The sequence below is a fragment of the Ursus arctos genome, unplaced genomic scaffold, assembly GCF_023065955.2.
Source record: "Ursus arctos isolate Adak ecotype North America unplaced genomic scaffold, UrsArc2.0 scaffold_16, whole genome shotgun sequence".
In the NCBI taxonomy this organism is placed as follows: domain Eukaryota; kingdom Metazoa; phylum Chordata; class Mammalia; order Carnivora; family Ursidae; genus Ursus; species Ursus arctos.
This window is the reverse complement of record NW_026622830.1, coordinates 34,994,965-35,021,258: the sequence shown is the minus strand read 5'-3', so window position 1 is coordinate 35,021,258 and position 26,294 is coordinate 34,994,965. Positions and strand designations below refer to the sequence as shown.

Genomic DNA, 26,294 nt, shown 5'->3' with positions numbered 1-26,294 from the left:
AAAGAGGACTGTTTGAGGACAGGTTGCTTTTCAGAGCTGCGGGGGGTGGCTTTTGGTGGGGAAGTCACAGAGGGTGTGTCTGGACATGGCAGCAGCCTGGCTTACACGGGGGAGTCTTTGCTCTTTAAATGTGACTTGACGACAGTTTCCCTCGCGCTTCCTTTTTGCTAGCGGGATCTGGAAGGTTGTCCTGGGAAAACTTGATTCATGCTGAAATCCTTTAGTCTGCGTCGGAGGAAGGGTTGATCCAACTCTTTGTCTTTGCCCTCCCTTCCCTGAATGTCTCCTCCCTTTGGTTTCTCTACCTCACTGACCCTTTCTTTGTGTTTGCTGCTGATAACATTTCCCCTCATTTTCTCACCATGCCTTTTTTTTTTTTTTTTTTTTTTTTAAAGCGGATCTGAGAATGGTGAGTGCCCGGAGTGGGCCCACTGAGGGCTTGGTACTTGTGAGGTGGGCTGCTTTGGGCTGTGTCTGGCTTATTGGGTGCCCCCCGCCCCGCCCTGGGGCCACGTAATTATTGCTGAGCCCTGGTGTGCCTGAGGCTCCAGGCCATTTGGGTCACTCCTCTTGTTTTGACATCAGAAGCCCAGATCTGTGGACTTCCTCTCTGAGCAGCATCCCTGTCCTGCTGTGGTGTGGGAGGGGAGGGGGGTAACCAGCCGTGGTCGTGGCCGATGCCAGTCAGGGTCACAGACACCTGTTCTCTCCTCCCTCCCTGCCACAAACATTGGAGATTGTGTGAGCCTTGTGTCACTGTGACCTGGTTACAGTGGTAGCTAAACATTGGGAAGATGGGGGGTTGGGGGGGGAATAGATGCTTCACATATTCTGGTGGAGACTGGTCTTCTCCTTCCCTTCCCCCTGAGATGTTAAAACACTCTGGTAGAGTGAACGTCCTTGAGATTGATCCTGGCTCGTGGCAGGAGCTGGTTCAGGACACCTGTTAGGGCGTGCAGGACCCCTGGCATCTGCAGGGCCCTTCCTGGGCCTTCCCTCACGCCACAGGTCAGGTAGCTCTGCCCCTGGGAAGCTGGTGTCCATCCAGAGCTGCCCACAGCTGTCTGCATTTCAGGGTAGCCCTGTTGTGGGGTTCTGGGGCATCTCCTCGCTGGGGAGAGGCTCACCAAGTCACTGGAAGGGCACAAGGAAGACTTGGGGAGAAGGAGCTTTCAGACCTCTACTCTGGAAGAAAGGAATTGCCCCAAAGTCCTGGAATGCCTACGGCGAGTCACTGAAGTTCACTTTGTGAACCCCAAAGAGGAGGGAGTGGTTTATCTGCTGGCTTATTCAGCCTCTCTTTTTACAGTACTTCCAAAGGATCTTGAATTCACGTTCAGAACCATATTTGGCATCTTCTCTCTCCAAATTAGATCCTGCCTAGGGCCCTTCATGGATGACTGGCACCAGCATTTCAACACCTAGCACCATGAGCCAGAAATCTGGAGGACACCCTGTTGTACCTCCCTTTCTCTTAGCATCCATATCGAATCAACCTCCAGGTTCTAAACAAATCTTCTGTCCAGTGTTTCACTGGAGTCCTGCCACCTCCCGCCATTTCCCCTGCCACTATGCTGGTCCAAGTCACCATCTGCTGACACCTGAGTGCCTATGGTGGCGGCCGAATTAGTGCCTCCATGTCTACTCTGGTCCACCTCTGCTGCTTTCTCCAACATTCTGCCATCCTGGTCTCTCCAGGGCATTTTCCTTTTTTAATGTAAATATGATTGACCTACAATGTCCTCTATTAGTTTCTGGGGTACATCTTGATTCGATTTGATGGTCAGCTTCCCTGAGAGCCACTTGGTGGCTTCCTGTTGCTCTTGGGACAGCTCTTTGGCCCGAAAGGCCTTGCACGGTCATCTTGTTTGCCAGCTAGCTCCATCCCACGTGCCACATTGTCCTCTACCATATCCGGATTCTGGTCCTATCCCACCAGTCACCGTTCTGTCCTCAGATGCGTCCTCCCATTCTGTCCTGCCACAGGGCCCTTGCACCTGCTGTTTGTGCTGCCTGGAATGTTTTGCGTATTACTCCCTTTACCCCCTGTCCCTTCCATGGGACTGTACTCCGTGAGGGCAAAGGCCAAGGATGTGGAGCAACCCAGATGGAGTTGGCTGCTCTTTGGGGGCCAAATAAGTTGCCAAAATGCTGGCTTCAGATTGGAGGCCGAGCCCTGAGTTTTAAGACGCAGAATTCCTTCTCACGTGGGCTCTGCAGAGAGGGGCTGGCCCAGATGAACCCCAGGTGCTGTTCGTGCATTAGAGTGTTGTCTGAGGCTGGCCCTCCTGGCGTCCGTCCTCTGAGATCATTTCTCTTCTGTTTCAGAGCTGTCCTAGACAAGGGTACACGTTTTTCGGTCTCCCCCAGTGCAAATGGTTTTCAGTGTATGGGACTGCTCAGGAGATGCGCCAACACAAACAAGCTTACTCAGACCAGGTTTTCCTTCTACCTAGCCCTCTTGACGAAGGTCCTGGTTGGTGTGGCCCCGGGGTTATGCTCCGACTCGCCTCATTACCTCCGCCTTGGCCTCCGGGGCTCTGGTGGGGGCTTTGTGCTCCATCGTCACACAGTGAGGGTCTGTAACATCCTTTTCCAGTCATAAAGCTGGGCTCCCAAGTGAACTACCCCCCGGATACACCTCTGTGCCCCAAGCTGAGCGGAAGGATGATTCAGGTGGCGGCAGCTCAGAAGCAGCAGGCAGCAGACGTGATCCCTCTAACCCAGAAGCCAGAGAGCATGTCCCACACCCCCGACTCCCTGCCTCTGGGCTGCTGGGAGAAACCTGCCACCCAGCTGCGAAGTTGGTTCTACAGATCTGTTAGCCCCATGGAGGATTCCGGAATGACCGTTTTCATATTTTCTAGACCTAGGTGGAAAGCCTACCTAACTACTGAAAATGACCCGTCAGCCTGTGCCTTTAGGATTGCCTTGGACTCTTGGCTGGGTTGTGTGTTGTTACCTGCCCCAGAGATGCTGGAGGCCTTTGAAACGTGTGTTTAAATAATTCCTTTATTAAGATCTCGTAATCACATGGTAATAACTCGCTACACTTTTTAATTGAACCGGCAGAACAAACACACAGTTAATGGAGGGACATTTTTGTCATTCTTTGGCATGTGTTTATTTGTAAAACTTAATGTTAGTGAAGCGTTATCTGCAAGTGGTTGTGTGTGTGCTGGGGTGTAAGTCTGCAGGTATGTGGGCTTGTTCAAAGCTTGTCCTGCCCACACGGCAGTTAAAGCCAGAGGGTGAACGCTGGGGCAAAGCTGGAAGTCGTGTGGACGGAGCCCCTCAGGAGCTCCTCCCTCCTTCCCTGGTCACCTGTTGCCTTTGCATAACCTTGTAGGTGAGCACAGGCCTTGGGCCTAGAAAAACAGGGGTGTGGGTGGGTAAGAACCGTGGGTAAGAACCACAGACATAGCGAGTAGGTCCTAATACGGTCTCTCCGAGGTGGCCTTGCATTTGACAAGGCGGCGAAGGGTTGGTGCTGGCAGGGTTAAGAAAACAAACCCCAGATCAGGCCGCGGTGCTGACTTAGTGCCTCGCTTCCTTTTTACGTCCCTCCGCTGGGCTCCTGGCACCTGGCGTTGGCGTTTATTTCTGTACCTGGCTCTTCTCTCAGACTAGATGATAAGTGACCTCAGGGCAGGACCCCTTCTTACTCCTGAGAGCTAGCTGCCTGAGCTCTGGGCATGTTCCTTTTCAATGGGCACCTTTAAAGGAGCATGGCTTGGCTCAGACAAACCCCCAAGCTACCTGTCTCTAAACTGGGGTGCGTTACTTTTCCCCCTCTGCCTTCTGGGCGAAGGTGAAAGGTGAGACGCATCAAGTCCGTGGCACAAGGGCCAGCTGACAAGGTGGCAAAGTTTATCATTTTTTAAAAACCTAACTCTACCCCTTGGCTTCTAGTGAAGAGTTCGGAAGGTAGACCAAGCCCTTCTAAAGCAAGACCCAAGATGCTAAAACCAGAAGAGCAGGCTCGCTAACCTTTACCTGGAATCAGGTGCTTTCTATAGTATGTAAAGTGCTTTTGCAAATGCCCAACAATGCAATAGAACACTTGGCAAAGGAGAGAAACAGGTTACAGTTCACAGGAACAGCTACAGATGGCTGGGTAACCACGTGGAAGGGTGCTCACCATCACTTAAATGCTAATTAAAGTAAGAGATACTTCTTTACCTATCAGGCAGAGATCAGAAAGTTTGATTATCTATACTATGTTGGCGTTGCTGGCAGGAAACCCGGTTTCCCGTGCAGGTGGAAGGACAGGCTGACGGGGCTTCCTTTGCGGTAGTTTGCGGCTGGCTGTGGATGGACGTGCATTGGGTGCGCTTCTGTTTCTAGAAGGCCTCTTACTGCTAGAACCACGCACGTGGGCAGATGGGTACAAGGATGTTCGTTGTGGCTTTGCTGAATCGTAAAAGGTCCAAGTAACCTAAATGTACACGTCAGGAATTAGGTGAACATATTTCCTTGTATTCCCAGACAGGGAAATACTACGCACCCATTAAAAAGGGTAAATAAATGTAAAAGGATGGTTGCCTCCGGGAAGGGGGACAGGCTTTTCACTTTTCTGCCCTTTTGTACTGTTTGCATTTTGTACTATGTGCATTTGTTTTTGTTATTAAAAACAGGCAAAATGGTCAGGGGAGAAGACTCTGTTGTGAATGTTAATGCAATCAGTGCTTTATTATTTGTATTTCCTTGCTCTAGAGCCTGACAGCATTATTGAAAAGGCTTCTCACTCGGGCATGATAAACCCCAGCAGGCAGTGGCAGACGCTGAAGCAGAACACAGGGGTTGCCCACTTTGAGTATCAGATCCGCGTCACCTGTGATGACTATTACTATGGCTTTGGCTGCAATAAGTTCTGCCGACCCCGAGATGACTTCTTTGGACACTATGCCTGCGACCAGAATGGCAACAAAACGTGCATGGAGGGCTGGATGGGCCCGGAATGTAACAGAGGTGTGTGGGCCTGTGCTGGGTGGGTTATAACCAGCTCTGAGTGGCTGTCGCCATTGGGGTCGGGTTCTTTCCCCACCCAGTCAAGTGGCTGTCTCAGGTTGGGGCGGTGTTTGGGCTGTTTTCTAGGCCTGAGGCACAAAGATGCTGTTAGTGTGCGCCCCCCCCCCCCCCACCACCATTGGCTGTTAACAGCTCACAGCCGTTCCTTCTCTAGAGCATTGGCCTTGGCCAAACAGCCATTCCATGCCCCTTCCCTCTAGCTCACAGTCTGTGAACGACTGGATGGGGGTACAGAGGCCAGCCCCCGCTTCCACTCCGTGCTAGAGTTCACACTCCAGGGCTCCCCCTGGGATCAAGGCGAAGCCGGACTCCAGCTGAGACCCCTGCTCAGCTCCTTCCCCTGCCCCATCTGCTGCCTTCAGCTCCCTTCTCCTGTACCCAGATCCCTGTCTCAGGCTCTGCTTCTAAGGAGAAGGAACCTGACCCAAAACAGACGCTAAATGGGACAGGGTTAGCTCCATGCCTGAACTTGTGATCCTGTAGGAAATGACAGCCCCTGAGCTCAGGGTGGCCTGCTGGCGAGCTTTCACGGGGCATCTCGGGGGCCGTGGCGTTGAGGGGTAGGGGTGAGTGGTGAACTTGAGCTTTCAGACTCGTGTAGATTTGGACCCATCACAGCAGTGTAAGCTTGCATATGTGCTGTCCGATGTCCCAGCCCTTCTGGGATTCAGGGAGTTAACTGCATAGTCACAGATGTTCACAGAATCATCTGTGATTTGTACCTTTACAAAGCTTCTAATTCATAGCAAATGGGTAATTCTAGTTGACCAGAGCAGGCCCTCACGAACATGACTGTACTTTGCTTATTTCACCTAATTTGGTAAATTCTTCCAGGATGCACTCAAATTAAAAAGGGAGTTTTTGAATTGTGACTGACGGGCAGGACAAAGAGGAATTTGCAGGTCTCCTGAGCTTTTCTTAAATCACTAGAATTTTAAAAGGATGGCATTTCTGGGATCGAAATGAAAGAATTGGCAAACGTACTTAAAGTAGTTGGTGTTCTAAAAAAAAAAATCAGTAACAATTACTTAAAAACCGCGTTTAGTGTTTTTTTAACCATCTGTTCAATTTAAAAAAAAAAGAAAAAAGAAAGGAAGCAGAATTGCTTTGCAAGGATACTTTGCAACAGTACCACCCGATCTGGCCTCCGGATTAGCCTGCCAAATGAAGCCAGCCCTGTTGGCTTTGTTAGTCCCCTGGGATTTTTGAGCCATCAGGCGTTTTAGGGGGTGGGGCGGGGATGTGGGGGTTAAGGAGGCTGGGGCTCATCTGAATGTGCCCTCATGGGACAGAGTAGTTGAGATGAGGAAGGATCTCAGCTCCTGTTCTTTTGGAAAGGGTGGGAATTGACAGCGAGCAGAGTAGCTATTGTTGAGAGAGACTGGATGAAGACCCCCCTCCCCCATCAGCTTGCCAGCGTTTGTCCCTGAGTAGTATCATGTTTTGAAGATCTGCTAGCAAGGCCTTGAAGTTTAAAGCTGGATTTGCTATTTGGGCACCTCCCATCTTCTTGTCCTTACAATGGACTTGACATGAGATCTCTTAAAGTCGTGGATTTTGTAGGCTTAATGTACTAGGCCATTCTCATGATGGTGGTGGTGGTGGTGCAAGAAACAGTGTGCTTGACTCATCTTTGTGTTTGTTTGTTTTTTGTTTTTGTTTTTTTACAGCTATTTGCAGACAGGGCTGTAGTCCCAAGCATGGGTCTTGCAAACTCCCAGGTGACTGCAGGTAAATGACTAAACTTTTTTTTTTTTAAATCCTTTACTGCAAGAGGGGGACTGAAGTTATTGCGAATATGCTTCTTTTTCTTTGGAGGACAAGAAAGCTGAAAAAAAAATCCAAATAGGCACATCCGAAGCTTATTAAATTATACCAGCTGTCTGGTGGAATGTGCACACTTCTCTCTCGGAAGAAAAAACTCTTATGGGCATAGTCAGTGACTTCATGTATTAACTGTTCTGTAAATTGATAACACGTTTTTATAATCTTCCCCTTAAAGTGCTAATGGATGAGATGGAGGGATGTGGGTTTCTTTGAGTCTGTCTCCTCCCCCAACCTGGTTTTCCATCTCCCAGCCCTCCCCCACTTTTCCCATCACTAGGGGACAGCGGAGCATTCTTTAGAATGGGATTAGTACAATCTCCTGGCCCCTTTGCAGGCGGGAGCCGGGCCGGTGCTGAGAGGTTAATGGCTGCGCTGGAATCTTGTCAGTTGAGCCTGATGAATGTAGACTTTTGCTGCTGGCCTTTGAAGTCTGTTCTTTTATGGTCCCGGACAATGCAGAAGCCAGAGACCCACCCCGACTGCTTCATGATTACAGTTTTTGGAACCTTCTTGAAACGTACATTATGCCAATTCGGGAAAGGCTTGTTTCAGGAAATGGTGTTGGTGTCTGTGGCATTCTGACACGATCTCACACTTCTTACTCTCCCTCCTCCCAGACCTGAAGGATTAGCAGATTTAGTGTGACACTGAAAGGATCCTCGGGGCCTATCACTTTTGCCCCAGAAGCCGCCCTGACTTGAGCCAAGGGAGGCCTACGAAACCGTCTAAACGAGTGCAGCTCAAACTGACATTACCTGGAGCTCTTGTTAGGATGCAGAGCCCGATCCCGTAGGTCTGGGTGGGCGCGAGTCTCTGCATTTCTCACAAGCCCCCCAGTGACGCCACTGTTGCTGGTGGGACCATACTTTGGGAATCGCTGCCCCAGACCTCAGTGCCCATGTCGGTAATTCCCCCAATGAACCAAGGAACTGTTGGAATGCAGATTCCTGGGTGCCACCCCACACCCACTGAATCCCAGGCCAGGGTTTGGCCCAAGAATCTGCATTTTGAGGAGCTCCCCCCCCCCCCCAAGCGATCTTGCTGCTCGGGGTATGCGGAGGACTGCCGCTTTGCAGAGAGTTCTCTGGGGTGTTCACTTTGTGGCTCTGTCACCGCATCTGTCCCGCTCCTGTGCAGCGGGGCCACTGAGCTCTGAGGCCTGACACCGAAGTGAAAACTAAAGCAGCTGGGACTAAAGTAAACCCAGGTTGACCTGGAATTGTCTCTTCCTCCACTTCAGAGAGAAGTTTATTTTCTGGAAGGCTGGGGGGGGGTTCGCATACTAAGCCCCACTCGTGGCCGCTGAGCGTTGTATTTGACAGCATTGCTGTCAAAGTTCGAGCAGGAATCCACCTACCTTCACCCTTCTTAATTAAGGGCGTTCTAGAGAAAGTCGGATCAGCAGCGCCATGAGCGACTCCGGGCCTGCTCCGCGCTCAGATGAGTATCAGTGGAGGCCGACCGCGATTTCTGCTACTGTCATCAGAATGGGGAGGGCCCTCCCAGCCAGAACAACAGGCTTTGTTTCCAGAATTTAGCCCTTTCTCTTTCGAAGTCTCCCCTCCCACTCCCTGCCCAGACACGCACCGCTGCCCTTATTTACTTAAGGTGCCATTTTCCCACACGTCATTTGCATAGTCTCCCGGCCCATCTCGTTCTGCCTACCTTGAAAGAAAATCCAAACAGAACCTTCTAGCCGAGGAAGTTCAGGTTGTGTCCTGCTGCAGAAATAGTTGAATGGCGAGTTACCTGTAACTTGTCTGATGGATTATGTAGTACAGAGGTGGTGGGGTTTTTGGTTTGTTGTTTTTTTTTTTTTTCATCCCCACGTGGGAAAACTTCACTGGGTCTGTTGTTCCCAAGTAGACCTAGATTCCTTCTCCTGGGTGCACATGCTTTGCTTTATTGCAAGCCTGCCAATAATATCAAACTTAATGATGAATCATCGTATGAGGAAAGTCACTTCAAATTCTCATGAGAACCTTAATCACATATTATTAAACTGGGATAACTTTGTGGATGCCTCTTTTAGGGTCAGTATTTTTATTTGTTTTCTTTTGAAGTCATCCATGGCCTCTTGTGGTTTCTTCTTTATGCTTGAGGATCCAGCTCTCATTAATTAAGAGGTGAGGTTGGGTCCTCAGCTGCCTCTTCTTGCTTTTATTAGGCAAATTGAAGAGGTGTAACCACCCATAATTTGGAAGGGAGTAAGAGAAGACAGTAAGAATACTGCTACTTCCAAATCAGTTCCCTCTTAATATCTCTAAACCTCAGATAATCTTTTACTGAATGAAACCCCCCTCCCCCAACTCCCACTAACTTGAATGTCCCACTACTTAAAAAAAATTTCTACTGGATTTTTTTCTTAACTGCTGTGAATGGTCACGGTCATTTAGACTGCTGTTCTGTTTTACGTAAAGCCGAACCCTCTGTCTGATTAAACCACGCATTCTGGTGGTTCTTTGAATTGGGGTGTGGATGGCTTGTTTGTGGAAGTTAGGAAGTGGTTAGTCAGTGTTCTCAGGGGTTAAGCTGACTCTTGGCCGTGGGTGATTAGCTATTAGCTGGATCCCTATAATTTTCCCATGATAAGGATTTGCTAGCCTGCCTCTGGCTCTCTGGAAACGGAAAGCCTTCCCTTCTTGAGGGTGCTTGTTTTCCAGAGTTAGAGCTGAGTGGCTTGGGGTGGGGGAGGGTGCTGGTAGTTCTTACTGGGGCTTTTCCCAGGTCCTGTTCTAGAAATGCTCTGCTCATCCCTGTTCCATGCTCACCCCACCTTCACCGGGCTTTCTCCTGTTTGTCAAAGCCTGAGTCTTGAGAGGGCGGTTAAAGTTTCCGAGGGCTTGAAACTTGAGGGGAGGGTGGCTGAGACCCTGCCCTCTCTCCCACCCTAGGTGAAGGTTTATGTTTGTGTTTCTGTTTGGGGATCAAAGGCACCATTTGGCCTTGAAAGAGTCCGATTAATGAGGCGCTTATAAAGGAAACTCGACTCTGTTCCCCAATACTAGATAAACTGAGTTGACCTTTTTTTTTCCCCCCCCAAAGTGAGAAATAACTATAAAATGAATTAGCGTAAGCAGCCCCGGTAGTGGGTCATAAATTGTCTATGGGATTGGTTCCAAGTGCTGTGGCTTCCCTCACTCTCCTGCAGAAGGGTGTTCTGAGATCTTCGCCTCCTCTTTGCCAGAGGAGGGGGCCCCCTTCCCCCCCTCGTTTGATTTCCTAAAGCCTCATCAGGAGGTGGCTTCCTGCCGCCCTGGGTGTCTTGTTGCATTTTTGCGCACTGGGGTCGCGACTTGCTCTTTAGACAAAGCCGGGCTGCTGTGGAAAGCTGCCGACCGGGCCGCCTTGAGAAGACTTTCACATGGCTATTGTCACCCGAGAGTCCTTCCTCGGCCTCCATAGCTGGCCGGGCCCTGAACTGATTTATTCCACGCCCCCACCCTCGCCCAGCCCTGTGAGCCTGAGAAGAGAGTGGCTTTGTGAGGGCAGTCCCCGCCAGCCTCTCCCCAGACAGCCCTGCTTTTGTGGCAAGTCGCCTGGGAGGGGACCTCGGCCCAACCACCGAAAATGTTTGTTTAGACGGAGCCCCCGCACAAACCTTGCAAGTCTGACTGTCCTGTCACCAAAAACGAAACAAGACCAGAAAGGCCTGGACTTCTTAGCCTTGCATTTAAATGGCACAGATCTCTCCGAATGTTCTAAGGACTAAAGGGAGCGTGCACTGTCTGTCTGTCCCCAGGTGCCAGTACGGCTGGCAAGGCCTGTACTGTGACAAGTGCATCCCGCACCCTGGGTGCGTCCATGGCACCTGTAACGAGCCCTGGCAGTGCCTCTGTGAGACCAACTGGGGTGGCCAGCTCTGCGACAAAGGTACGCTCCTTGGGGACTGGACCCTGGGGCAGGACAGGGGGACCACGGGAGGCGCGGGAGAACTTAAGCGGGGGCGGGGGGGGCGTAATTGGGTTTTTACTTTTATTTATTTTTATTTGTAGGGGCTTTTCATTCTGAATCTGTCTGAATTTGCCTTTAATGCCATGGTTTGGGATATTTTTTCCTGGTTTTAGTTTTAAAAGAGGACCGGTCAGTGGGGGCGGAGGGGGGGCAGCGCTAGGAAAAGGGCGGCTCGGCAGCCTGTGCCGTCTGCTCTGAGCCACTGACGTCTTGGGGTCCCTGGCAGATCTCAACTACTGCGGCACCCGCCAGCCCTGTCTCAACGGGGGGACCTGCAGCAACACGGGTCCCGACAAGTATCAGTGTTCCTGCCCTGAGGGCTATTCAGGATCCAACTGCGAAATCGGTAAGTGGTCCAGGCCCAACCGGAGCCCTTCCTTTCATTTTTGGGTATGCTCAGCTTAAGAAAAAAGCCCCATACGCTCAGGGATTTGTGAAAAGATGAAAGTAGCCTCCAGAGTGAAGACTTACCCCAGCAGTTCCGTGGGTCTTGGAGACTTCCTGGAGGCAGCGCGAGGGTCTCCGGTGATGCTGCCTAGCGTGGGGGTGGGGCGTTTGCCACGCGGTGACCCTGGCTCTGAGATGCCTTGGAATGTGCTGGAGACCCTCAGGGCGGGAGAGGCCTTCCCGTCTTCCCTAGACACAGCAGGGTTATAGCACATGCTTGCTTTCATTTTTTTGAAGCGAGCTTGAGCTGGTGGCCCAGGCGTGGGACTTGGCTGCGGGGAGAGGACATAGGTAGCCACAAGCGGGAGCCCCTTGCTGACTGCCCTGCTGGTTTTCGCAGCGGAGCACGCCTGCCTGTCTGACCCCTGCCACAACAGAGGCAGCTGCAGGGAGACCTCGCTGGGGTTTGAGTGTGAGTGTGCCCCGGGCTGGACGGGCCCCACGTGCTCCACAAGTAAGTCTGGGTTTCGGCCTGTGTCTTTTCCAGGGGATCACTGTATTGAGTCTTGGGCTGGGGGCTGGGACCTGGGCTGGGTTCAGTGTCAGGTCTCCGCGATGGGTCTGTCTTGGTGGGAGGGTGTGGCTTGGGCTTCCAGCCCTTACACTGGAAGTCTCCAGGCACCCTCATCCCAGCGCGCTAAGTTAGCACATTGGGCGGCTACTAGAAGAAACTTCTCCATGGGATACCTCCGTCCTTCTTGTGTGCTCCCTGGAGCTCTGCCTCTGCCCAATCACGTCTTAGTTCTTCTCCTTGCAGCCATGGAGAGGCCGCCCACAGGGGAGGCTGTCACTCCTGAATGTGGTCATGGGTGTAGGTGGCCCCCAAAGAGGAACCTAGGCTATAGAGTTGTCGTGGCTGCGAGGCCTGGCTGCACGTCCGAACCCACCGGGGTGCTGGACAGTTGCAGGTGGGGGGGGTCCTCCCCACAGTTCATTTGCCGGATTGGGGAGTCCACATTCTTTCACAAGGATCTGGGTTTCTGAGGTGCAGCCAGGCCTGAGAACCAGCGTCGTCAGCACCCTGAGAGCAGCATGCCTGGTGAAGAATGTGGGTTCTGGGGTCGGGTTACCAGGGCTGGCACTGTGGCCCTGCCTGCATCTTGGGAGACTGGTCATTACCTCCCCGTGCCCTGTTTAGACGGGACAATAGCAATTCCCATCTCTTATGGTTGTGAAGAACCCATGAGCAAATTCAGAGCGAGAGCCTGGTCCTTTATAAGTGGGCAGCAGATGAATGAAGAGGCCACTATAGTCCCGTGTGGAAGTGGAGGTGGGGACCCCATTTATGTAATTTTGGGAAAACTCTGTGAGTAAATGAGAAGAATGAAGTTTTCTACCAGTAAAGATGACTTATTTTTCCTTACCTCTTCTTAGCTACCTGAGCCATGCTGAAACTTTTCTTTAAAAATAGAGTAGGCAGAGCTAGATGTCCCATGTTACCAGTAGGTCGATGCTCTGGGGATCCAGCTGGCTTTCCCTGCTGCTTAGGTCGGGGATTAAATGAACTGGGGCAGTGGAGGATTTAAAGCTAAAATCAGGCCTTGTCGTCATAGCAGTCACTTATAGCAGGTGTCTGGCCCTGAAGTGAAGGCCCCTCATGTGAGGGTTGGCATTAAATTATCTAATTGTCCAACGGACGGAGATTAAATTGCCAACCCTTTTCCCTTTTGTCCAACAGACATTGATGACTGTTCTCCAAATAACTGTTCCCACGGGGGAACCTGCCAGGACTTGGTTAATGGATTCAAGTGCGTGTGCCCACCCCAGTGGACTGGCAAAACGTGCCAGTTAGGTAAGGAGGTTCCTGCACCGAGGTTGGCTTTGACGATCCGAGCTGTTCCAGAAGATGAGCCTGAGGCTAGTGGTGTGAGTTTGCACACCATCATACGAACAAGTAATTTATTGTCAAGAGTCCAGCGGGCCTGGGAGAGAGAACTCGAATGCAAATGGCCTAGCTCTTTTAGGCCCTGTGGGAAAGTCGTGGGATTCCTTGAACCATGTCAGTCGTCTGTCCGAGGAGTGTTCAGCTGGGTTCCAAACGGGGATGGTCTCATGAGGAATGAGCTGTCTGCATTCTTCCTGCCATATTTAAATCCCAGCAACTAGGCTGCGCCGAGTTTCGCACAGCAATGCCTGGTGGCTTTCTGCTCTCCTGTTGGGGGCCCGTTGTCAACTAGCAGCCGGAGAGTTATCAATTAGCATTCCTTATTGGGTAATGGCTAGGGAGAGGGATCAGCTGTTCAAAATAGTGGGAACCTAGTATGTGTGATTTAGCTAGGTTATTAAAATGTCTTCTGGTTCAGAGAAACCATCGATAGGTGGTTTTTTTTGGGGGGGGGGGTAAATCTCCATTTCTCACTGCCTCTCCACATTTTCTTTCAGATGCAAATGAATGTGAGGCCAAACCTTGTGTAAATGCCAAATCCTGTAAGAATCTGATCGCCAGCTACTACTGTGATTGCCTCCCGGGCTGGACGGGTCAGAATTGTGACATAAGTGAGTGCCTTTGTTTCCATTTTGATTTTTGTGAAACCTGAGTCCTGAAGGCTTTCTCAGCCTGTATGTCAGCTCCAGCTGGAAGACTTGAGTGGTAAAAGGAAAACCTCAGAGAGGCAGTGTTTTTGGAGAGGGAGTGATCAGTGCAGAAATGAAAACATGGTACTTTATCAGGCTCATTAGCCGGTAAAACAGCCATATGCTGATAAGGTGGCTAAAACAATGATGTGAAGTTTCACTGGCTCAGTCTGGAGGAATGAGGGAGGGTCCCACCCAGGTTCCCACCTTGTGTCAGGGGAAGCACACAGGAAATCTGATTTGAGGCTTTTATCTGTCCTGAGCCGAGAACGCTTTTCAGTGAAGCCCAATTTCAACGTAAATTGCCTCTTTAATATGATGACTTGTTTATTTTTCAGATATTAATGACTGCCTTGGCCAGTGTCAGAATGACGCCTCCTGTCGGGTATGTAAATCTTTGCTTAAACGAAAACCTTACTGATTGACACAAGTCCATAAGATACATGTGACCCTGGGAGAGCTCTGTCCCTCTGAGATTAAAAAATGCAGGTGAAAAGTGATTCTCTGGAAGTTTCACTTGGGCTCCTGTTACCCCCAGCCCCCTGGGAGCCATCTCGAAGGCATGCATGTAGAAATTCCTCTCACACATTTCGAGAGGCTGGGCGCTGAGCGATTTCGGTGCATCTGTGGACCCGCGGCAGTCCCCTGTGTTTGTGGAGTACAGAGGAAAAAAGCATGTGTTTCTCCCCCTCCTTCTCCTCTTCCAGGATTTGGTTAATGGTTATCGCTGTATCTGTCCACCTGGCTATGCAGGCGATCACTGTGAGAGGGACATCGATGAATGCGCCAGCAACCCCTGTTTGAACGGGGGTCACTGTCAGAATGAAATCAACAGATTCCAGTGTCTGTGTCCCACTGGTTTCTCTGGAAACCTCTGTCAGGTGAGCGGTGCTCGAACCTCCAAAGGCCAAGTTTCTATAGCAGAACTCCCTCCTCCTCCTCCTGCCCTCCCTTCCCCACCCTCTTCCCCTCCTGACTGTGGAGTTGCCATGAAGTCTGTTCAAATCCAGTGACCAGGGACTTCTGCTAGGTGAATGCAGGTGGAAGGACACCAAAGCGTGGTTTTCTTCATAGTGTCAGCAGCCTGTCGATTTGACTTTGTGCCCCCGACTCCGAGCGCTCCCACTCTGCCCCGTTTCGCCCGTGCATCCCTGGACAGTCTCTAGGACATAACTGTGTATATTATGTAGGGTGCTCTAATGGAAGGAGGTGAAGGGGTCAGATTCCAGCGCCTGCTCCCCCAGAGCTGTTACAATCACACCTTCGCTTCCTCTCCCCCTTCCCTGCTCCGGGTCCTTGCAGCTGGACATAGATTATTGCGAGCCCAATCCCTGCCAGAACGGCGCTCAGTGCTACAACCGCGCCAGCGACTATTTCTGCAAGTGTCCCGAGGACTACGAGGGCAAGAACTGCTCCCGCCTTAAAGACCACTGCCGCACGACCCCCTGTGAAGGTACCTCCCCCGCCTGCCGTCCTGACTGGCCTCCAGGGCTCCCTCCTCTTGCCCCATTTGCTGCTGCCCCTCGATATTCTCAGAAGCCGTGGAGGTGCGACCGAAAGCCCCTAGCCTGACCGCCTAGGGAAGCCAGCACATGTGGAAGCCATCTATTCAGGCCCGCCGGTGGGAGAACCATGTCCACACGTAGCCCAGGGGAGAGCATTCCTGATCTGGGGCGGGCTGATTTGCAGCACTGAGACATTCCTCAAAGCAGTGCTGCCAGAACTTTCTGCAGCCGTGGAAATGTCTGCTATCTGCACTGTCGGGTATGGTAGCCACAGGAGCATTTAGGGACTGGTGCAATGAGAAAGGGTGACTTGACTTAATTTCAATTCATTTAAATCTAAATAGCCACCCGTGTCTCGTGGCTGTTGTATTAGGTGACGCGGCTTTATAGGGTCTCTGTCCTTCCCGCTTGCTTAAGTATGATTACATAGGAAGTAAAGCTGGTCCTGCTTCCTTTAGCAAGCTTTTGCCAGACTGAGGAGATGTCACAGGGAGGAGGAGAGGGGCCCACAGACACGTAGGCTTCTTAGCCACCTAGGGGGAAAATGCCATAGAGAAAACAAAACTTCTGTCTGCCTGGAGTCCCAGCTTTGCTTGTCACAGTGTGATGTGGCCCACTGCCAGAGTCTTGGCCCCCAAGGCGCCTCTTGATTTCTTACCCTCATTAGCCAAAGGGTGCCGGTCTCAGGAAAGCAAGCTTGGCGTAGGTCCTTGGCTTAGGAATGCCATGTCTTAGGGGTCCGCGGCTGTGATCTGATTCTGAGTCTGTCTTCTAGTGATTGACAGCTGCACAGTGGCCATGGCTTCCAACGACACGCCTGAGGGGGTGCGGTATATTTCCTCGAACGTCTGTGGTCCCCACGGGAAGTGCAAGAGTCAGTCGGGAGGCAAATTCACCTGTGACTGTAACAAAGGCTTCACCGGAACGTACTGCCATGAAAGTAAGACCCCTCTTCCGGGAATGGGTCAGGGTGCCCCCCCCACCCCGCCTCTGCCCAGCTCAGGGAGCATTTGAGCTTGAGCTGTTTCAGGCGAGACCAGTGAAGGCTTACCATTCCATCTGGGACCTAAGACTGAGTTGTGTTTAATTTATGAGATCACTGACACCTCTGACCTTTCAGCACATTTATGTTCTGGAATCTTACTAGTTTGGGTGGTCCTGCTTTTCTGTAGGAGTTTCTTCCCCACTCCCTCCAAGGAGCTTGGCCTATGAAGCATTAAATAAAACAGACATGGCATCCTCTGGAGGCTTCTGCCTGAGAAGCTGCCTATTGAATTTGAGAAAGGGTCCTGATGGAGTTGAGAATGTTGAGGTGCCCCCCTGGCCCCTCTTTTTCTCAGGAGGTGACCTTGGGACCAGTGCCTGGCTATGGCATTGGGTGTCCTTTATTCACCAGCTTTTTTGTCCTCGTTTCACAGATATTAACGACTGTGAGAGCAACCCCTGTAAAAATGGCGGCACTTGCATCGATGGGGTCAACTCCTACAAGTGCATCTGTAGTGACGGCTGGGAGGGGGCCTACTGTGAAACCAGTGAGTGTGTGGTCTTTCTGGGCCAGACGGCTTGGGGATAGTGGGGGGAATCCTCATGGGAAACTTGTTTTTTTCATGGGAATGAGACCATAAGACCCCAACCGTTTTTGTCACGGGACAGCACTGCCTGTGTCCCGTTAGTAGTTGTGAATGCCGATGACAGCCAGAGGGGAGGAGCTTCTGCCATGGAGCTGTAGAGTCAGACTGTAATTAGGATAAATATCCCCGCTTGCCGAGAAAGTAACTTTCTGTTTTGATTGTAATTTGTGCCTGTCCTGACGTTAACTTCCATGGGAGCAACAGAGGTCTGTCCCTGTCTTGCCACCTTGAAGTGTTAAAAGTAACCCAGTGGAGGGCTCCTTTACTCCTGGAGAAAAGTGAAGGTGTTGAAGTCCCGGGATTGCTCAGCTGGTCTTGGACCTTGGAGCGGAAAGCAGTGGGTGGAGGTAGCCATAGGAAGGGTTCGGCTCTTACATGTGGCGAACAGTTCTGGAGGTTTCTTGAGCTGGGTGTCTCCTCTTTGATTCTAGACATTAACGACTGCAGCCAGAATCCCTGCCACAATGGGGGCTCGTGTCGTGACCTTGTCAACGACTTTTACTGTGACTGTAAAAACGGGTGGAAAGGGAAGACCTGCCACTCACGTAAGTGGTAGCTGGCTGCCCCCCCCCCATGGACCCTCCCACCCTGTCTTCTGTGAGGGGGGCTGGCCAGGGGCTCACACGGAGATCCCCTCCTGCAGGTGACAGCCAGTGTGACGAGGCCACGTGCAACAACGGAGGCACCTGCTATGACGAAGGGGACGCTTTCAAGTGCATGTGTCCTGGAGGCTGGGAAGGGACGACCTGCAACATAGGTAGCTTTCTGCCCCACGTGGGGTTTGCAGTGGGCGTGGCCATCTCAACACCTAGGACTGTTTTCGCGGTGGGTTCAGTTCTCTGCTCCCGGGACTGTGGTTGGATCCTCAGGGAGGGTGGTCCTGTCTGTTCTTGTCTTGTAGCCCGGAACAGTAGCTGCCTGCCCAACCCTTGCCATAACGGGGGCACCTGTGTGGTCAACGGGGACTCCTTCACGTGTGTCTGCAAAGAAGGCTGGGAGGGGCCCATCTGTACTCAGAGTGAGTGTCCCCCTGCCCCGCGTCCTTGAATTCTGTGAGGGCTGCAAGAGCACAGCCTAACACCCTCAGGGACTCGAGATGGAAACTAGAAGCAGAGCTGTTTGATGTCTGCTTCGGCATCACCTGGGTCTGTTCTAACGCCCGTGATGGACTGCAGCCCTGACCTGGGCATGAGAAAGTCGCCGAGGAGATAAGTGGAGACAGATGGTGTCTCGGTTCCCAGCGTGGGTCTGACGAGCAGCCTGTCTCCTTCCATTCTCACAGCCCCCTGCCCGCCGTGAGCGGGGCCTCTTCCTGTGTAGTGTCCCACGGCACAGGGAACACAGTGGGGCGCAGGCCTGGTTTCAATTGAACAGAGGTCTTCAGTGCCATTTGCCGGTGGAAACTACAACTCTTATGGCTATTAGAGAAATTAGGGGTGTTTCTACTTAGGGTTAAAATTGCTTCACCCGGTGAAGGCCTCGGTATTAAGTTGTCTTTTTACTTTGCAGATACCAATGACTGCAGTCCTCATCCCTGGTAAGCATGACCACCTCCGAAGCCAGCCCCAGCGCTTGTTGGCCGCGGTGTGCACGGGCATCCCCCAGGGCTCTTGTCTAGCGTGCCGGTTCTGCTGTAGGAGGTCTGGGTGGGGCCGCAGCCCCTGCCTAACAAGCTCCTGGGTGATGCTGGTCCTGCTGGTCCACACTTTAATTAGCCAGGCCGTGTCTCCCCCACGAGCCGTGATTCTCCACCTTGGCTGTGCATGAGAATCACCTGGGGAGCTTTTAGAAGTCCCAGTGCTTGGACTGCAATGGAGATCTGTGAAATGAGACTCTCTGGGGGTGGGACCCGGGCACCATTATTTGTAAAGCTCCCCAGGCAATGGGGAGTGTGGCCAGGGGTGAGAGCCACCGAATGTAACTAGCACGGCTGCCCGTGGTGAACTGGCTGGTGGGATCGTGGATTGGGAGGTCGGTAACTGAGGCGGTCTTTGCTTTCTTCTTAGTTACAACAGTGGCACGTGCGTGGATGGGGACAACTGGTACCGGTGCGAGTGTGCCCCCGGCTTTGCTGGCCCTGACTGCAGAATAAGTAAGGACCAGCCCGAGTTAGTTTTCCCCAGGGGCGTTCTTGCCCCTAACTCTGACACTTTTCATCTTGAAAACGGTTAAGGTCACTGCTCCCTTGAGCCCTGAGAGGCACATAACCTTCCACCTCCAGCTGGGATTAAGAGAGCCCTGGCTGGAACGTCCCAGGTCCCTGCTGGACCTTCCTGGGGGGCACAGTCCTCTTCTAGGGGAGAGATAGCAGCCATAGAAATGGATGATTAATCTATTCTGAGGCCCCAAGGAAAGAGTGCTTTTCCCCTTCGCTGCCCTGGAATTATGGACAAGCAAATGGACATTAACCACAGAGGACAGAGCTAACGGCAGTGGATGGGACTAGGGTTGTGGTTTCTAGGTTTGGTCAGGCCTTGGTGAAATGATTAAAACAGGAGACAGGCAATACAGTTTTTCGGGGTGCTTAAAGTTTTTATTTTGAGCCTTTTCCTACTTTTTTACATGCCTTTTAGTTTGAGGGGGAGGGAAAAGGATAGTTATATTTTTCATTGTGTTCTCATCCCCAAATTATTTGAAATTTTACTAGTACTTGAGGTCCCTAAGTCTAGGACTGACTGGTCTTCAGCACTAAATTGGGGTAGATTTGGTCTATTCCATGTTTCTAAATTGTGTTAGCAAACTGTCGCCTTGGCCCACTGCCTGTTTTTGTAAATAAAGTTTTATTGGTACACAGCTACTCCTTTATGTACTGTCTAAAGCTGCTTTCATGCTACAACAGAGTTCAGTAGTCATGACAAAGCCCACATGGCCCGCAAAGGTTAAAATATTTGACCCTTTTCAAGAACTTTGCCAGCCGTTACTCGAAGTTGTACTATCTGATAAAAAGGAACCTATTTAATCAAAAATTGCTGCCTCAACTGATTCTCAGCTGCTCAGAAGTCAGGCTCATGATCTTTGGCGTGGGCAGTGACTGGGGGTTTTTGGGTACTGATGATCGGTTTCTTTATTTGGGTGCTGGTTATATAACTCATCAAGCTTATACTTAGGGTTTGTATGCTTTTTTGGTGTATGTTAGGTTAGTAAAAACTTAGAAAAAACATCGTTTCCTATTGGAGCCTAAATTTGATCTCCATTTCTCCTAGACATCAATGAATGCCAGTCCTCCCCGTGTGCCTTTGGGGCAACGTGTGTGGATGAGATTAATGGCTACCGGTGCATCTGTCCCCCAGGGCACAGTGGTGCCAAGTGTCAGGAAGGTATGTATGGGTCAGGCTGCAGCTGCCAATGTGTCTTGTAGGGGGAGCAGGCACTACAGTCACTACAGTTACCCTTTGACTGTTCCTGAGTGGGCACTGTGCCATGGGAGAGAACATGGAGGGGATATGCAGAGGGGGCCACAGAGACCAGGGAAACTTAAGGGGTCCCCTACACATAGGGTAGCTGTTTTTAGTCAATTCTTGGGTAGTTTTGCTGTGGGACAAAGCATCCCAAAACGTGGCTTATAGGAGGCATTTATTTGTCTTGCTCACGGGCATGCAGCGCAGACAGAGTGATAATGTGCCGCAGGCTGGGCTCAGGTCTGGTCTGTGTGCTTCCTCATCCTCCTTGGACCAGCAGCCATATCTGGCAAATGGCAGGCTTGCAGGAGGCCAAGCCCAACTGTGAGAGACTCTGCTCACATCACCTCCCCTAAGGCTGCACTGGCCCAGCCAGGTCATGTGGCCATGTGCAAAGGCAGCAGGTGAAGGCAGATGACCTGGTGTCCCATGGCACATGTTCAGTCCTTCCCTAACAGGGAGGGAGTGAAGAACAGAGAGCGGTCTACAGAAAGGGAAACCCCTTCCACTCATGCATCCTACCTTTCAGTTTCAGGGAGGCCTTGCATCACTATGGGGAGTGTGATACCAGATGGGGCCAAGTGGGACGATGACTGCAACACCTGCCAGTGCCTGAACGGAAGGATCGCCTGCTCCAAGGTACAGCGTGAGGGCCTCCGCAGCTCCCCTGCGTTCTGGAGTTGCTGCTAGGGGTTTCTCCTGAGCTGCCCGCCCCACCTCTCTCCCTCTCCAGGTCTGGTGTGGCCCTCGACCTTGCCTGCTCCACAAAGGGCACAGCGAGTGCCCCAGCGGGCAGAGCTGCATCCCAATCCTGGATGACCAGTGCTTCGTCCGCCCCTGCACGGGGGTGGGCGAGTGTCGGTCTTCCAGTCTCCAGCCGGTGAAGACCAGGTGTACCTCTGACCCCTACTACCAGGAGAACTGTGCCAACATCACGTTCACCTTCAACAAAGAGATGATGTCACCGGTATGGAACAACGTCTTTTTCAGTTTGGAATGGTGCTGTGTGTCTGCTTGTGCCAAAGCCAGGAGCGTCCCCAGCTAGGATCTTGTTCTCCTTAGCCTGAATTCCTAACTTCCAAGGAAGCAGCAGCTTTTTTTTTCCTTCCTTCTTCCAGTATCTTACATGTGTGGTTTTTAAATGTGATTCTAGGGTCTTACCACGGAGCATATTTGCAGTGAATTGAGGAATTTGAATATCTTAAAGAATGTTTCTGCTGAATATTCAATCTACATAGCTTGTGAGCCTTCCCCTTCTGCAAACAATGAAATACACGTGGCCATTGTAAGTATGACCCCAGTCACACTTCATTACTTGATTGCAGGGTAGTTCATAAACTCCACAGCTAGCCATTGTCCAAACAGAGCCAGGACGCTGGAACCGAGCTTGGCAAACGCGTTCAGTAACTTTCAGGAACGGCTACTGTGAAGTGTTGCCCTGGCCCTGTATCTGACCGTTCTCCTTTTCCCAGTCTGCCGAAGACATACGGGATGATGGAAACCCTATCAAGGAGATCACCGACAAAATCATAGATCTCGTTAGTAAACGTGACGGGAATAGCTCGCTTATCGCTGCCGTGGCGGAAGTGCGAGTGCAGAGGCGGCCTCTGAAGAACAGAACGGGTAAGCGGCAGGTGGGGCCGGTCCCCTTGGGTGAGGACTATCCGATCCATCTTTGCTTCCCATCCAGCAGGTGGGGCATTAGGAGACAGTTTCCCCTCGAGGACTGCCCCACCCCCACCCACAAACCCCTGCCATTTAACTGGTGAAAAAACGGGCCAGTTCCCATGACCAAGGTCCTACGGTGATGGGCAGCAGTACCTGTTTTCCCTGCTGCCAAGCTGTACTCTGGGAAGCCGGCACCCCTGCAGAACATGCATTGTTTCTAGATCCACTGCGAAGCCCCAGGGCAGAGCATCGCTGCGCCTTGAGCTCGTGGCCACGCAGATCCTGCTGTGGCATTCTGGTGTCGTGGGACAGCCCGGCCTCGACACTGGTTTGATAGGCAGCTTGATGGCCCTGCGGGACATCCACACTCACCTTTTGACCACCATTGTTCTGGCTAAGCGACAAACTGGGTACACGAGAATATGGGACATCTGAGCTATGTGCGCTCAGATCCGGTTGCTGGTGACGCTGAAAACCAGCTCCTCTAATGAGCTGCTGCCCGAGGAGCCAGACTTCCCTTGACTGAACCAGATGCTCCTCTCCACATGGGAGTCAGGAGCCTCTACGAGCTGCTGCCATGCCTGGTCTCTCGGGACAAATGTAGCAGGGTCCCCAAGGGTCCTGGTCCTGTCCTTGCTTATCAAGCTGTGAAGTGACAATATGTGGTTGTGAAAAGGGACCTGTCCCCATGGCACCCCTTTTAGGAATTACGGGCAGCAGCACCACTGTTGGTATTCTTTTGTTCGTGTGATGGCTTTTTTTTTTTTTTTGAGAGCGTTAATTGGTTTTGTGCCCGCCTTCCAGATTTCCTGGTTCCTCTGCTGAGCTCCGTCTTAACTGTGGCTTGGATCTGTTGCCTGGTGACGGCCTTCTACTGGTGCGTGCGGAAGCGGCGGAAGCCCAGCAGCCACGCTCGCTCGGCCTCCGAGGACAACACCACCAACAATGTGCGGGAGCAGCTGAACCAGATCAAAAACCCCATCGAGAAGCACGGGGCCAACACGGTCCCCATCAAGGATTACGAGAACAAAAACTCCAAAATGTCAAAAATCAGGACACACAACTCCGAGGTGGAGGAGGACGACATGGACAAGCACCAGCAGAAAGCCCGCTTTGCCAAACAGCCGGCGTACACGCTGGTAGACCGAGAGGAGAAGCCCCCCAACGGCACGCCAGCCAAACACCCAAACTGGACAAACAAACAGGACAACAGAGACCTGGAAAGTGCCCAGAGCTTAAACCGGATGGAGTACATCGTATAGCAGACAGCGGGCGCTGCCGCCGCTAGGTAGAGTCGGAGGGTGCTGGGGGCTTGTAGTTCCATGTTGTGTCCTAGTCCAGTCTGAGGCTGTCGTTGACGTAGAATCCTGTGTTAATTTAAGTTTTGACAAGCTGGCTCACACTGGCAATGGTAGTTTCTGTGGTTGGCTGGGGAATCAAATGCTGCATCTCACAGCTATGCAAACACCAGTCCAAGTGCCCCGGCGCACACGCCCCACAGGCGCCAGCTCGCGGACCCGGCTCCCCGGAGAAGGCCCGGCCCCTGGGCCTGAGCTCCCGCTTCTGCCAGATGTCCCGATGGTGATGCAGTCTTAGGATCATAGTTTTTATTTATATTTATTGACTCTTGAGTTGTTTTTGTATATTGGTTTTATGATGACGTACAAGTAGTTCTGTATTTGAAAGTGCCTTTGCAGCTCAGAACCACAGCAACTATCACAAATGAGTTTATTATTTATTTTTTTTATTGTATTTTGTTGTTGGGGGAGGGGGGACTTTGATGTCAGCAGTTGCTGGTAAAATGAAGAATTTAAAGAGGAAAAATGTGTCAAAAGTAGAATTTTGTATAGTTATGTAAATAATTCTTTTTTATTAATCACTGTGTATATTTGATTTATTAACTTAATAATCAAGAGCCTTAAAACATCATTCCTTTTTATTTATATGTACGTGTTTAGAGTTGAAGGTTTTCGATAGCATTGTAAGTGTATGGCTTTATTTTTTTGAACTTATTTTCTTATTACGTGTTGCCTATAAGCCAAAATTAAGGTGTTTGGAAATAGTTTAAAACAATAGGATGGGCTTCAGTGCCTGGAATACTGGTGGAATTGTTTTTTTTTTTTGTACGACGTCAGATGTTTAACATACCTTCTATAGCATCACTTTAAAACACGTTTTAAGGACTGACTGAGGCAGTTTGAAAATTAGAACAGGAGGTTCCTTTTTTTTTTTTTTTTTTTTTTTTTTCTGCTTTAGACTTGAAAAGAGACAGGCAGGTGATCAGCTACACAGCAGTGTAAGGGAACAAGTTTGAGCTTCGACTTGACGTAGCCAAAATGTGAGTGGTTGGATATCATTAAAAATATCAAATTAATTGTGTGAAGTTGGAAGCACACCAATCTTACTTTGTAAATTCTGATTTCTTTTCACCATTCGTATGTAATACCGAACCACTTGTAGATTTGATTTTTTTTTTGTTATCTACTGCATTTAGGGAGTATTCTTATAAGCTAGTTGAATACTTGAACCTTAAAATGTCCAGTAAGATCACTGTTTAGATTTGCCGTAGAGTACACTGCCTGCCTTAAATGAGGAAATCAAAATGCTATTACAAAGTTGAAAATCAAAAAGGCTTATAAAACAGCTTCGTTGGTTCACCATTGAGACCGTGAAGAGACTTTGTATTGTCCTATTAGTGTTATGAACATAAAAATGCATCTTTGATGTGTTGTTCCTGGCAATAAATTTTGAAAAGTACTATTTATTAAATTTTTTGTATGAAACACGGAACGGTGTGGCCTCTCGTGAGCTGATGTGGTTTTGCTTGGCTCTGCCTTGCGCCTTTGCCACCCCGCCGAGTCTGCTCTGTAATCGGGGTGTGATAAACCGGCCGCGCTTGACAGGGGCGTGGAGGAGAACCTGAAAGCCTTTTCAGCCACAAAATTCAGCTGAAGTTCTCAAAAAACCATGGGCTGCTGTGAAGCCAGAGCTGTGAGAGCCCCATCTCGGGGGGGCCTTGATTCCCTTGTTATTCAACAGCAAGTGTGAATACTGCTTGAATAAACACCACTGGATTAATGGCCTGTAGTGTGGAGGTGAATTGTTTGTGAGCACTCACGGGAAATGCCCACCGCACTAAAAGGGTTTTTAAAAAGCTTGGAATTAGTGTTGGGGGAGGAAGAGGGAGATTCGGTGCTTTCGATCCCCCCCCCCCCCCCCCGGCTACTTGGATTAATATTAATGTCCTGCCATCATTCCAGGCCACACCCTCGTGGCTTCTGTGCACGCTTCTACCTCCGGGGTGGTTTCCTTGCTGCACAGGGGGTGGTAGTTAGAAGCTTCTGGGGTTAGAGCCATCTACTCATCACCTTGTGCCCAGGGAGTCCACATTTGGGTGGCCTCACCACTGCAGCCGTGGGGTGCCAGGTATCTGGCCTTCGAGGAGGTTCCAGAGGCCACACATCCGCACCTGCTGAGCACAGGAGAACCGTGGCTCTGCCTGTGGCTGCTGGAGCCAGAGGCCCAAAGGGCCCTGCCCCCACATCACAGGTGGGGTTGGGGAAGCTTCGCCTCTGGCACCTCTGTAGCCAGGAGGAGCCACGGGGATGGGCACATGGGTGGCTTCCAGCAGCTGTGTGGAGTTGCCAGGAGTTCCCTGCTTCTGATGAGCAAGCCAAAGCTTATCCTCCCTGGAACTGTCCCCCAGCGCTGCACAGTCGGGCCATCCGCCCACCTCTGGTTTTCATAGGTTTTTCTTCTTCCTTGGGAAAGTTTTCCTCTACCAGACTAGGATCTATGTTCTCTGATGGGCATCTGTTTAAGAAGGGGCGAAGGGCTTTAAAAATATCCCTAGCTTCCTGTGCATGAGCAGAGCACTGAGGAGTCAGAATCCAGAGCAGTGTGTTTGGGTTTGCTGGGAAGACAGCCCAAAGGACCTGGACACCGGCGAGCCTGGATTCCCACGACATCTCCCTGCCCTGGTGTAGCAGTATTTTCTGTCCCTCATCTCTGCTGATGGACAGCTGGTTTCTGCAAGGGAGAAGTGCTCTGGTACAGGTTCAGTGAGCCAGGACACAGTCTGATTTAGCAGTGCTCAACTCAAACACCATCCCAAACACCAGCAGTATCTTGCTCTGGTGGTTTGTGAACTTGGATTCTTCAGGACCCCAGAATTCCTTGGGTAGTTGCCAAGTGCTTTTGTGCCAAGAGAAAAAGAAGTTTAATGAGCTCTGCAATGCTTTATTCCAGGAGGGAAGTGA

General features: G+C 51.1%; 1 protein-coding gene across 1 annotated transcript in view; it reads left to right on the top strand.

Moving 5' to 3' along the window:
- The window catches only part of JAG1 (jagged canonical Notch ligand 1), a 35,722-nt gene extending 10,604 nt beyond the window's left edge, over positions 1-25,118 (top strand). The window contains exons 4-26 of the mRNA XM_026503023.4: positions 4,717-4,971; positions 6,702-6,762; positions 10,601-10,731; positions 11,039-11,158; positions 11,600-11,713; positions 12,938-13,051; positions 13,642-13,755; positions 14,172-14,218; positions 14,541-14,714; positions 15,136-15,286; positions 16,114-16,278; positions 16,757-16,870; positions 17,401-17,514; positions 17,613-17,726; positions 17,871-17,987; positions 18,479-18,506; positions 18,976-19,061; positions 20,173-20,286; positions 20,897-21,006; positions 21,101-21,334; positions 21,521-21,652; positions 21,840-21,990; positions 22,840-25,118. Of these exons, the coding sequence (XP_026358808.2) occupies positions 4,717-4,971; positions 6,702-6,762; positions 10,601-10,731; positions 11,039-11,158; positions 11,600-11,713; positions 12,938-13,051; positions 13,642-13,755; positions 14,172-14,218; positions 14,541-14,714; positions 15,136-15,286; positions 16,114-16,278; positions 16,757-16,870; positions 17,401-17,514; positions 17,613-17,726; positions 17,871-17,987; positions 18,479-18,506; positions 18,976-19,061; positions 20,173-20,286; positions 20,897-21,006; positions 21,101-21,334; positions 21,521-21,652; positions 21,840-21,990; positions 22,840-23,297 (3,218 nt within the window). The 3' untranslated portion in view covers positions 23,298-25,118. The remainder of the gene's footprint in view (positions 1-4,716; positions 4,972-6,701; positions 6,763-10,600; positions 10,732-11,038; positions 11,159-11,599; positions 11,714-12,937; positions 13,052-13,641; positions 13,756-14,171; positions 14,219-14,540; positions 14,715-15,135; positions 15,287-16,113; positions 16,279-16,756; positions 16,871-17,400; positions 17,515-17,612; positions 17,727-17,870; positions 17,988-18,478; positions 18,507-18,975; positions 19,062-20,172; positions 20,287-20,896; positions 21,007-21,100; positions 21,335-21,520; positions 21,653-21,839; positions 21,991-22,839) is intronic.
- Positions 25,119-26,294: the final 1,176 nt, after the last annotated feature.